The sequence below is a fragment of the Chelon labrosus genome (genome assembly GCF_963514085.1).
Source record: "Chelon labrosus genome assembly, chromosome: 9".
Taxonomy (NCBI): Eukaryota; Metazoa; Chordata; class Actinopteri; order Mugiliformes; family Mugilidae; genus Chelon; species Chelon labrosus.
Window position 1 is genome coordinate 2063941 of NC_140359.1, and position 12949 is coordinate 2076889.

At 40.8% G+C, this 12949-nt stretch overlaps 1 protein-coding gene across 3 annotated transcripts; it reads left to right on the forward strand.

Moving 5' to 3' along the window:
• The first annotated feature begins 9 nt into the window (after positions 1-9).
• Positions 10-12832, forward strand: LOC311493379 (zinc finger protein 462-like). 3 transcript variants are annotated; one of them, XM_084551999.1, is made up of 11 exons: positions 10-283; positions 874-906; positions 992-5586; positions 5690-5979; positions 6296-6414; positions 6746-6856; positions 6976-7219; positions 7662-7804; positions 7900-8123; positions 9870-10845; positions 12174-12832. In XM_084551999.1, the coding sequence occupies exons 2-11, from the start codon at positions 897-899 to the stop codon at positions 12311-12313; spliced, it is 6852 nt and encodes a 2283-aa protein (XP_084408125.1). In that variant the 5' UTR covers positions 10-283; positions 874-896; the 3' UTR covers positions 12314-12832. The 3 variants fall into 3 exon arrangements, with proteins under 3 accessions (XP_084408125.1, XP_084408126.1, XP_084408127.1); XM_084552000.1 differs by lacking the exons at positions 10-283; positions 874-906 and having other exon boundaries at positions 977-5586; XM_084552001.1 differs by lacking the exons at positions 10-283; positions 874-906; positions 992-5586 and having other exon boundaries at positions 5644-5979.
• Positions 12833-12949: the final 117 nt, after the last annotated feature.

Sequence of the window (12949 nt, forward strand, 5' to 3'; positions counted from 1 at the left end):
AATGTTTTCCTCCACTATAATTTCATTGTGATTTTACAAGTATGCTAATCTAACTTTTTGAATCGTGAGGGAATAGGATGCGTGAATGAAAAATTGGTCAATTTTATTTTGAAGGTTGGGCGGAAGTGAATAAAACCCATGTCGTTTGAGCGGAAGGAGAAGCCAAAAGCGAGTTGTACTCGCGGGAAAAATGGCGGAAATGTGTGGTCTTCTCATGTTATCTGTATCAGCTAGTCAAAACATTGCATCATAAACCTCATCCTATGCTTGTCAGCGTGCGTAAGTACGTAAATTGTACACACTGAATATATATTAGTGAGTTAGAGTTGTCCTTTTTTCCCATTGTGGCTATGGCAGTTTTTCAGTTGGGCTTTTACGTCCGATTGAATGTACAAGACTGAAAGTTACCGATATTGATGTTGTTTTTATTGTTGTTGTCGTACTGCTGTAGAATTTATATTCTGTTAATACTCGAGTAGAGCATGGTACCTCTTTAAAAATCAGCGTGGAAACCTTAAATAGTGCACTTTAACGGCGCTAACTAAATAGCAGAATATACATGGTTTTGTAAATTAATCAATGCATCGCTATTTGCTTTCAACCTCTGATCAAAGTATATATTGTCGAAAGTATCTGGATATATATATATATATATATATATATATATATCCAGATATACAACACTTCCTATGTCTAACGTTGTTTCATATTCTTGGAATGTGACAAATTCTTGTCAATATGAATCGTATTCCCATAAACTGTATAACTAATGGTTATATTCTTTGATTAAAGTGGAAAGAATGGTCAATATTGTTTTTAAAATTTCGATAACGATTCATTAATGTTTGCTTTCAACCTCTGGATGTGTTACAGCTGTGTTGAGAAGAGAAAGCAAGATGCAAAACGGTAAGTGTTATGTGTGTGTTTTTAAAATACAATCCGATGCAATCCGTCAAATCAAACTGAGACATTATTTTCCTTATGTCCTCAGATTCAACACTGTTTTCCACCTCTGCTCGCATAAAGCAAGTCAACCATGAAGCAGCCAGTCAAGAAACCCCGGCCGAGCCTTTCCGCTGTGGTCACTGTAAGCTGATCTTTAAATCTAAGGTGTACCTCTTTGAGCACCTTAACAAGGTCCACGGTTTTGATATGGATTCTGCTTTGAGAGAGGCTGGGTTAAAATACCCTGGGACAAACAATTTAAACGATCATGAGAAACAGTCTCAGAGGAAATCAGAAAATCCCAACGGCACAGGGACTTTAGTCAATTCTGAAAACCCGCACTCCAGTGAAGCTGCAGGAGCAAAACAGAGTCCATCAGTTCCCTTGGTTATGTCTACCTCAAAAAATAAATGCTCACTAAACTCACCAAAAGATCCAAAAAGGCCATTGCAAACCATCACCAAGTACTTCACAGTATTACCTGGATCAGATGGGAACCCCCCTGCAAAGTTTCCTGATGATACCAACAGAACCCTGATTTTGCAAGGATCTTCCTCAAGCTCCAGCCCAAACAGTAGTGGTGTGTTTAAAGTCACTGCAAAGTCTATGATTGATATCTCCAACAAGCCTGACAATTTTGTGCAAAATGACCGCCTTTTGATTACAAAACACAATGAACAATTCAAAGAAAAAGTTAGCAAGAGGATCAACAGCGGAAGTTCAGATTGTCATCCTGCTAAAAAAGCAAAATTGGATATCAAACAGACAAAGCTCCCAGAGAAAGACAACACACTTAAACAGCAGTTATCAAGCAGCTCTAAGTTCTCATTGGAAGTGGGTGAAGATGATGAAGAAAATCATGTTCTTCTTAATGGAGACACAGAAAGCCCCACAGTTTATTTTTGTAAGCACTGTGACTACAAGGATGTGAGCCTTAGAAGTGTGTCTACCCATTATCAGAACAACCATCCTTACATCAGATGTAATGCTGCATATATTCAAGACTCTGATGATCAGAGTACAACTTTTCGCTGCCTGGAATGTCCAGTTGAGTTCTCAAGCACCGATGAACTCAAGAAACACTACGTGGAAAATCATCCAGATGCCCAAGATGTGTTCCGTATGAAATCACATGAGATCAGTTTGGTTTTCAAATGTTTCCTGTGTCCATTTACCGCTAACGTACTGAAGTCCTTGAAAGAACATCACAAAGAAAAGCACCCAAGTTATGTAGTGGCTGATTCTTTGTTGTACTGCCAGTACTTGAGACCTGGATGCAAAGAGGAATCGCCTCAGCTGAACGAATGTGAAAAAAATCCCAGTCCAGAAACATCAGGAGAGATGTCCTCTGAGAGTGCCCATACACCAAGCAAGGAAACAAAAAATTCAAGTTCACCCCAACATCCCATCTCCAAGGGAACAGAAGTGCCATCCTATAAATGCAACCACTGTACATTTAGTCATAAGTCAGTTGTTGTTATGCAAGTTCACTATAAAAAAAAACATCCTGATGAAGCGTTATCAATAGATAAAATCAAACAGTCAGCTCATGTCACCTCACATGCAGCTTCACAGATGACACCAGAAAACCCTCCAAATTCTGTGACCGTAAAGGACTCTGTGTCTCCAAAGAACATCACAGATTCTTCTAAGAAAACACAAGACAAAGCTAAGCTGTTGCAGCAATTGAAGACATCGCTGTCTTTGCTAAATCCAAAGCACAGACCGGAATCTTCTAAGAATCATTCAAAGTTACTCAAAACTAAGACAATGGAATCTGTGGAGGACAGAACCAAAAGAAATACATCGCCTACAGCACGAGAAAGGGAAGCAAAAGGTGAAAGTTCCTTGATTAATGTTTATGCACATGCCGAAAACTTGTTTTACTGTCAAAAGTGCAACTTTGGAAATCCAACTATATTGGGAGTATTGACCCATCAAGCTAAAACTCACCAACCCCATGATTCCAACGGTAAACGTGTAATTAATTATACAGCTATGATTCGTAATGAAATTGAAAAATCCAAGTCTCAGGCAAAGGAGTTCTCATTTTCTACTGATCTGCCTCTTCCTCTTATGAATGACGGCGATGAAAAGATGTTTTTCTGCCACTTTTGCAACTATAGACGTAATGCTGTGAGTGAGGTAATGAGGCATTACTCCAGAACACATCATGGATTTCAAGTTGCGGCACAGCAGATCCATCAGTATACCTCTATGGTTCTCAAAAAGATGCAACAGTCTCGATCGAAAACCGCTGGAAATCAAGAAGTCAGTCAGGAATCACTTGGAGAAATAGAAACTGAACAGAAAACAGCAAAAAAGCTCATCAAGTCTTTCTCAGTTTCAGCTTCATCCTCAGTGAAAGGTTCACAAACACGAAGGACCCTTCGGTGCTATAAGTGCCAATACAGTACTCAGTATGTATATAATTTGAAAATGCATTTAAGGGAAACCCACCAGTTAAAACTCTCAGTAACAGAGGTTTTAAGAGTGGCTTTTAAACAAGGAGCATTACAACCTGGCTATCACTGCGAGTTGTGTGTTTTCACTCATGAGAAAGCAACAGAAGTCTATAAGCACTACCAGGAAAAACACCCAGAACGGACGTCAAGCGTTGAGTTTGTGAGCACTCGGTTATTTGTTGGGCCCAGCTCATTCACTCTTAAAAAGAAGAAACGGAAACTAAAGCATACAGAGGGTAGTAGCAATCCTACCTCGGTAAAAGAAGATGATTTTGATCTCAGCAGCAAGAAGGCAAGTGTAACGAGTCAGGAGGAAGACCACAATGAAATACCCGAGTTATTTGACTCCTACCAAGTGCCTCTTGAATTTGACAAGTCATTTGATGAAGCCGCAACGTCTTCCACAGCGTTTAAGTGCCCTTACTGCTTTGCAAGTTTTGATACACAGCATGGTCTCAACACTCACTGTGGAATGAAACACCAAACAGATTCAAATTCTGAAGAAGAGCAAAAACAAGACCAAGACTCACAGCGTTTGCACGTCTTTAAGTGTCCACACTGTACCTACGTCAATACCTCTTATCAAGGAGTTCTCACTCACAGCCACATGAAGCATCCTGACCTTATATGCAGGGCCGACAGTCTTCATGTGCATTTCCAAAATTGGGATGTCAGCTGGTCAAGTAATGGTCCTGGTGATACATTTAAGTATAGTGGCCACATGTGTGAAACCTGCCCACATATATGTGCAACACTTGCCAAGCTGAAAACACACTGCAAGAAGGAACACGATGAGACTGAGACAAGAAATGTGCCAAGCACACTCAAACCAGCTCCTAAGCCATCGGCCGTAACTAAAGCACAAATATCTAAGGCTGCCAGAACTCAGGGATCCATATCAAAGGCTTCCTTCTTAAGTAAGAATAAATACGTCAGGATTAGGTGCCCGCACTGTCCTTTTGTATGCAGAACAAAAATTGCTCTCAGCCAACACTTGCATGTACACGACCAGGGAGCTGTTTCAAAGGCCAGTGTATTCAACTGTGTCCTGTGCTCCAATTCCTATTTTAGGAAAGTGCGTCTTGCAGGCCATTACATAGGGAAGCATGGAAAGGATGCCTACTTAAAATACTTTGTACCAATACACAAGCAGGTTCCCAAGAAGTCAACCCCAACATCTCCGGACCAACCACTAACTCAGCAATCACAAATCACCCTGGAGTCATGTCAGTCCAGCAGAACAACAACAGCAGACAATAAAATATTAGTCTACAGGTGTCCAGGCTGTCCCTATGTGAATGCCAGCCACCACGGAACTCTCACTCACTGCCAAATGAAGCATCCAGCACTTGAAGCCAGGGCAGTAGAACTTCAGACAACTGAAATATTTGCAGCCAACATGGTCGAGTGTAAGATGGGGAAAGGCTATAATGAAAGAGGGTACATGTGTAAAAAATGCCCCAAAATGTATGCATCACTTGTAAAACTGAGATCCCACTGTGAGAGCGGACATGATGAAAAATTACATTCTGAGCATTCAGCTGAAACCAAAACACAACCGGCTCTCGACTCTCGGGGCTCCGTATCAGAGGCTGCCTCTTTAAATAAGAAAGGATTAGAAGTAAGCATCACAAAAACTGGACCTGGTTCTCAGTCGGGTGCACCTAAGACATCTCAGTCAAACTCACTGCTGGTACACAACAAGGGATCACTGTACAAGTGCCACATGTGTGATTATAGAGGATCATGTAGAAGATACCTGTATAGTCACTACAAAAAGACTCACAAGCTGGATGGATTTAACACTTGCAAGCTGCTACAGAGGTACAACAAACGGAAATACAAAAAGGCCAACAACCTGCTTGCATATGAAGGAAGTTCAAATCTCAAATGTAAAACGTGTCAACATTTGACGTTTGACTCACTTCAGTTGCTTATTGACCACTATTGTACTTTTCATCACTCCGATTTCAAATCAGACTTTACAGTGTTATCACTAGGATTTAAGCACAAAACCACAGGATGTTACAAATGTGCCCGCTGCAACAAACAGTTAAATGGAATTAAAAAGCTCTGCCTTCACCTGGATCAGCACAGAGAAATGATGATAAAGAATGCTGCAAAGAGAAAGTCATCCCCTGTCATTACTACAACACCAGAGCCCGACAACATCCAAGTAAGTTGAATCTGCCAGAAAGCTTTTTACACTTTTTTTGCCACATGCTTGATCTATATGTATACATTTCAAAATGTGATCATCAATGCGGTTTCATTTTCAGCTCGACAGGAAAGATGAGCTGCCCACTTCAGAGACTGTGGAGGAGCTCACCAAGCTGGACTTGACACCAGTAGAGGTGTTCTCTTTGCCAACAAGTCCTATGCCATCACCTTCAAGTTTCAAGGATGTAGAGCAGGCAAAGTTAGAATCAGCAGTAGTCAAAAACACTTGTAAACTCTGTGGGCGGACATTTATGTCACTGGAAGGTTTGCGATCACATGAGCGCAGCCATGCAGCCCTGGCAGCCATCAAGAAACTGGACAATGTGCCCGCCTCAACCCTAAAGAACAAGTAAGAGGAAAAACATTAACCTTTTTTGCCCTAATTCTTAACTGCAGTTACTCACAACTACAATCACAGTCAAGATGGTCAGCACGTAGCTATGTAAAAGAGTTGCTTCTTCTGCTTGCTATATATGACCTTAGGAGATGAGCTGTCCATTCAAGAAACCACAAAAGATTAGAGTATCCATTCGACTGCAACCACAGTTTTGTGAATGCTGCATTCCTAGTAATGAACAGAATACCAACATGTTTTATATGTGCTTATTGATCAACTGAGTGTTCTTCTGTCTTCCTAAATGTATTTTTCCTCATTATCACAACAGCATTTCCAAATACGTTTCCTACAAACCTGGGACTACGAGGCCTTTTCTGTGCAGTTGCTGTACTTATCGGACGACTGTCCTCGGCCTGTGGTGGAGGCATTTTATCAAAAAACATCCAGGTCAGTGACCCATGCATAATATCTGGGCTTTGACCTACTTACATGTTTGAGTATTTATTATCAATACATTTGTAGTTCGTCTCAATCAGTATGTGCAAAACAAAAAGATATGCTGATGTATGTGATGTTATTCGTAGAAATTGGTTATTTCTGCTTCCTAGATTTAGTCTAGGCTTAGTCTTGAGCACAGTATTGTTGTAATGTTGCAGCCAAACATTTACTTCTTACATTTACATCTACTATAGCATCACACCGACTACACAGGGCTTTCTTTGTGACTTTTTTCTTTTTTTTCCATTGCATGGATGTTCTGATATTTTCAAATGTCAAGATGTTGAAGTGACTGATGAGACTGGCGACAAATATGAGGACAGGACACAGACGGCCGACAAGATGCCTAAACATTTTCCTGAACTCAATGAAGATCTTGAATGGACTGAAAGCAAGTTATCCCTTATGTCTTATAAGTCATAACATATGTGACAGTTACAATTCATATTAAGCACACACTTCTGCTGCAGCAGTTATACTAACAGACTATGTTTGCTTGTGCTTTGACAGAGTCGTTGTACTCGGAGCCCCCAAATGTGCAGCGGCAGTTGAACCACTACAACTTAATGGCACAGAATAGTGACAACTCTAAGGCAAATGTGCAAGAACCGCAGTTTCCTGACAACAGCCTGCTTCACTGTGAGTTCTGCAGTTTCAACACCGGACACCTGTCTAGTATGCGACGGCACTACCTGAACCGCCACGGAAAGAAGATGTTCAGGTGCAAAGACTGTGACTTTTTCACTGGTTTAAGGTGAGTTTCAGCTACAGTTAGTTGTTCTGAACGTTATTTGTATGTTTTCTAATCATCACTGTTTGTTTAGCATGCTGCTAAAAACCCACACCTTGTATGTGCAGAGCATTCTCGCAGTCAGAATCAGAATTCTCTTTATTGCCACATATGTTCACATATAGGAGGAATTTGTTGTGGTGGTTAGTACAGTACACGTACACATAAGTCGATAAAAATGGAAATACCATGAAAAAAGCAATTTCCCTTGTGGATGAATAAAGTTTATCTAAGTCTAAAATAACATTTGTTTGCTGTCTTCAGCATGATAAAATGCTGCTAAAACTCATTAATTAACCTCTGTTAATTAACCTGTGATTTGGGATATTTATGACAGCATTGTTGTTGCATTGTGCCCAAATACTGAAGTCATATTATCTTCACTAATTTCTTCCATATTCAATAGGAAAACCCTAGAAATGCACATGGAAACGGGTCACTCTACCTGTCAGTCACAACCTACTCACGTGAAAGACCTCCACTGCCCTTTCTGCCTTTACCAGACCAAGAACAAAAACAACATGATCGATCACATCGTTCTGCATCGTGGTAGGTCAGATGCTCGGCAGGTTTATGTGTTCCCAGCTAGTGACATATTTTTTCTGTCATGTTATGTATACTCTTTCCGTTTCCTTTGTTTCCAGAGGAGCGTGTTGTGCCGATAGAGGTGCGTCGTCCAAAGCTGTCACGTTACCTTCAAGGCATCATCTTCCGTTGTCACAAATGCACTTTCACAAGTGGCAGCGATGAAAATCTGCGTTTGCACATGACGAGGCATGATGACATCAAACCCTACAAGTGTCGGCTGTGCTATTTCGACTGCACCCGGCTGAGCGACTTGGAGGAACACCTGAGTGACAAGCATCAGGTGAGGATGTTTCTTTCAATGCTTCTGTGCATCATCGGAATTCCTTTGTGTCCAAAGATATTAGCAGTGATACACTTCATTCTTTGATAAAGAAAAGAGGGCTAATTGTGTTTGTTATAAAAATGATTTGAGCTGTCAATTGACTCTACAATTGACTCTTTATATAAAAATAAACAGGTACATGATTTCCATTTGCTTAGACCAGCTGAGGTGTTTTTAACTGACTGGTTTCCACAATGTCTTTCCTTGCCTAGTCTGCTGTAATATAATGAAGAAAAATACGAAAAAGAAAGTGAGAAAAATCTAAGCAATATGGATTACACACACTAGACGGAGCAAATTAATATTTTTCATGTTAAGGGTCTCAGGGTGTCCCACTGAATTGAAAGAGTATTTGAATTCACAGTGGTTGACTGTTCGACCCTTTGAAAATATTCTATAGGCCTGAGATCAGGGCTTTGTGATGGCCACTCCAAAATATTGACTTTGTTTTCCTTAAGCCTTAAGTAACTAATTTGGCAGTATGCTTAGGGTCATTGTCCATTTGGAAGACCCATTTGTCCCCAAGCTTTAACTGATGTCTTGAGACATTGCTTCAGTATTTCTACATAATGTTCTTTCCTCATGATGCCATCCGTTTTGTGAAGCCACCAGTCCGTCCTGCAGCAAAACACCCCCACATCAGGATGCTGCCACCCCTTTACTTCACAGTTGGGAGGATGTTCTCAGGCTTGCAAGCTTCTCCTTTTTCCTCCGAATGTAACGGTGGCCATTAAGGCCATTCAGTTCCATTTTAGTCTGATCAGACCACAGGACATTTCTCCAGAAATGAGGCTTTTTGTCCCTGTGTGCATTTGCAAACTGTAATCTGGCTTTGTTTCCTCGCTGAGTGGCCTTTCAGCCCATGTAGGTACAGGACTCGTTTCATTGTGGATAATGACACTCTTACCAGCTTCAGTCAGCATCTTCACAGCGTGTTTTGCTTTTGTTCTGGGGTTGAGACGCACATTTCACACCAAAGAACCCGTCTTCTTCCTGAGCGGTATGATGGCTCTGTATATAATTGTTTGAACAGATGAACGTGGCACCTTTGGGCATTTGGAAATTGTACCCAAGGATGAACCAGACTTGTGGAGGGCCACAATTCTCTTCCTTATATCTTTTTCTTTTGATTTTCCCATGATGTCACACAAGGAAGCAGTGTGTTGAGGTGTACCTTAAAATACATTCACAGGTGTGTCTCCAGTTGACTCATGTTATAAATGAACCAATCAGAAGCTCCCAAAGCCATGACATCATCATCATCTGGGCTTTCCCAAATAGTTTAAAGGCATAGTAATCTTCTGACTAAATAGTGTTCTCTCACTATTCTTCTGGCATTTAGCAACTAGAAATAATTAATCCTAACTCTCCTACAACAGGATAAGTTTAGTATGATTTAATGTCAGACAGTGAGCTAAAAACAAAAAAAGGCTATGTGTCTTTTTATACAGTGTATGGAAACTTCCACATGCCGAAGTGTCTACAGGCAAGACACTGAACCCCCAGTGTTTGACACTGGTGTGTGTGTGTGCTATATAAAAACAAGAACATTTATAATCTAATGCTGACTTTAAATGTCACAAACACAGACTTCTGAGGCCATATACCAGTGTTTGAGCCACTGTAAAAGATTATTGCAGTGGTAGTTGATTGTACGAGTTCTTACAAGTTTGTATTTTACTTTTTTTTTTTCTCTTTGTGCAGGTTGTGAGAAATCATGAGCTTGTCGGTCAGGTGAGCCTTGATCAGCTGGAGGCAAGGGATGGTAGGATGCCGGAAAAGGAAGTGGAACCTGTGTGTAAATTGGAGAACCACCACAATGACAGTGAAGATGGAGAAACTGAGGAGTTTATGGATACAGACTGTAACGATGTTCCACAAGCTGAGAACCCAGCAGAAAATAACACCCGGGAGAAAATGACACTTCGGATCAACGAAGCTCATCACAAGCAAGGGCGTGATGGAAAAGAAGAAAGCTCTGCGAAGAGCTCTGTATTAGACATTCAGTATGAGAATTTAAACTCAAAACCTACTGTCGAGAAGACGCATGAGCATGTCAAGGTCTTCAAGCATAGGAAACTGAACATCGAGGCAAAGGTAGAAGACAACATACTACGTCACATCCGTTTTTTAGATGATGATCGCAGCATCTACAACACGCCCAAGAAAGCCGATCAGGAAAGAACAATCAAGATAGAGCAGGACATTGAGACAATAGATAATAATTGTATCCTTTCTCTAAAGGGCAGCACCAGTTTGCCTCAGAACCCCCAAAAAACTGTGAATAAACAGGCCACCTGTGCCTTATCGAAAATAAATCATTCACAGGAAAATTACAGAGATGAAAACAGTTTCTCAATGAAAAGGCATTTTCTAACGCATTCTCCTAACTATGTGCAACTTAAGTTAAGCCATAAGGACAATGTAGATACATCAGTTCCAAAATGCCAACAGGAACAATTGCACAACCAGCAAAACTGTGAAGAGGCACCGGATCTTTATGGAGAAATGCCAATACTTGAGAATGAATATCTCAAGGAGGAAATGGACACTCCCAGATGTTGCAAGGAGGAAGAAGGGAGCAATCACACTGAGCAGACACATGAGAGGGAAGCTGGGATGATCGTAGGAGGCAACAAGAATAGATGCAATGATCAGGACAGTACACATTTGCTCGAAGGTAAGAAGAAAAACGGCAATCAATGATTGCAGCAAATTTCCACTTCACCAGTTTATCCACACAGGTCATTCTTCATCAATATACAGTATGTAAGGATATGATGGTATTGATAGAACTCCAACTGTGTATTATTGTTGTTGTTGTTGTTGTTGTTGTTTTTTAAGATTTAAGTTCATTTGTCATGTGCATGATTAACACAGGGTTCAGTGCAATGTAATGTTGATGAGATAACTGGTCAGCTTAGCCATAAGGAGCACAACAGTATGTAGAATTACAAAATATACAGCACATTTACAAAAGGTGATAAGTGGTTGGTAAAAGTGGCAAGTGGCAGTCAGATTGCACATCGTAACGTATCGGCAGAAGTATGTTCAGTGTCCAGAGAATAGCCTATTGTTGGTTGAGGAGTCTGATGGCCTGGTGGTAGAAGCTGTCCTTCACTCTTTTCAGTGGTTCCTGATTATGCTGTGTGCCTTTCATAGGCATGATGAATGTCCTGAATGCATAGGAGAATGTTTCCAGTGGTGCACTGTGCTGTTTCCACCACCCTCTGTAGTGCTCTCTGGCTTTGAGTGGAACAGTTCCTGTACCATGCTGTGATGCAGCTCGTCAGAGGGCTCTCCATAGTGCACCTGTAAAAGTTTGTGACAATCGTAGTGTTCATGCCAACCTTCCTTAGTCTCCCCAGGAAATAAAGCCTCTGGCGAGCTTTCCTGACCACAATTTGATTGTGTAGTGACCAGGACAGATCTCTGTGATGTGTACACTGAGGAATGTGGATAGGTGAGTGTCCGCTTCCCTGTTGTCTCCTGTAGTCCACCACCATCTCTTTAGTTTTGCTGACATTCAGGGAGAGGCTGTTGTCTTGGCACCGGCTGGTCAGTGCTTTAACCTCCTCTCTGCTGGCAGTCTCATCGTTGTCTGTGATGAGGCCCAAGATAGTTGTGTCGTCAGCAAACTTGAAGGTGGTGTTAGAACTCATAGGTGAACAGAGAGAACAGGAGGGGGCTGAGCGCACACCGTTGTGGTTCTCCTGTGTTGAGGTGTCAGCAAAGAGATGTAGTTGCTGATTCTCACCACCTGGGGCCTGCCAGTCAGGACGACAAATATCCAGCTACTATGGAGTATGCAGGCTGAGGACGGCAAACTTTGAGACCAGTTTTGAGGGGGTGATGGTGTTGAATGCTGAGCTGTAGTCGATGAGCGTTCTCACATATGTGTGTGTTTTTTTTTTTTTTTTTAGGGCTGTTTAGCAATAATTACAGTAAGTTAGTTTTCAGAAATGGTATGTTGCGCTATCCTAAGTTAATTCATCTTTTTTTCCCCAGATTCACTCACAACCATGGAGGCAGCTGCCGAAGTCCTGCACCCTTCATCGAAAGACAAACAGTATACTTGTGAATATTGTGGGCGGAACTTAATGGATACCTCTGAACTGAAGCGCCACATCATGCGTCATGGAATATAACGTTCGGATGCCATAGCAGTTTTGAATGTTGACTTGTGTGTGTGTGTGTGTGTGTGTGTGTGTGTGTGTGTGTGTGTGTGTCTATCTTTATGTGTGTATGCGAGAAGCTATATTTTATTTTGATGACCTGTCCAATAACTGTGCGTTATCGAATACTACTTTTTTATGTAGATTTTAGTCCCTTTTTGATTAATTGTTTTATGGTTTATCTGTTATACTAACACTTTGAATTGATGCAATTCAGTAAATAAATTTTCAGAATCAAGTTGGGGACAGTGGCACTATATATATATATATATTCATACATCTGTTCTTAATATATCTTTTTTTCATCTCTGCAGTTTGTGAATGAAACATTATTACTGTAAAATATTTAGAAATGTTTACATTCATTATAACAATAAAAAGTTAGGGTCATCGCTTTTGAAGACCTCCATACCACTCACTGTGGTTATTCTTGTGCTGCCTTCAGGGGCCGCTTGGTTTTTGATCGAAACTCCTGTTCTCAACTGAATACCTAATTAACGTCAATAAACTTTTGTTTACGTTTTAACCTTTTGGTTTATTCTTTTTTTTTTTCCATATATTCTGAAAGTATCATGGCTCATGATAATTATGTTCCTCCTTTTACTGTAT

Bases quoted from the DNA above. Each gene is read 5' to 3' on its own strand.
- LOC311493379 (XM_084551999.1), top strand. The intron at 5,980-6,295 runs GTAAGAGGAAAA...TTATCACAACAG, and splicing joins GCCTCAACCCTAAAGAACAA to CATTTCCAAATACGTTTCCT. The intron at 7,220-7,661 runs GTGAGTTTCAGC...CATATTCAATAG, and splicing joins GACTTTTTCACTGGTTTAAG to GAAAACCCTAGAAATGCACA.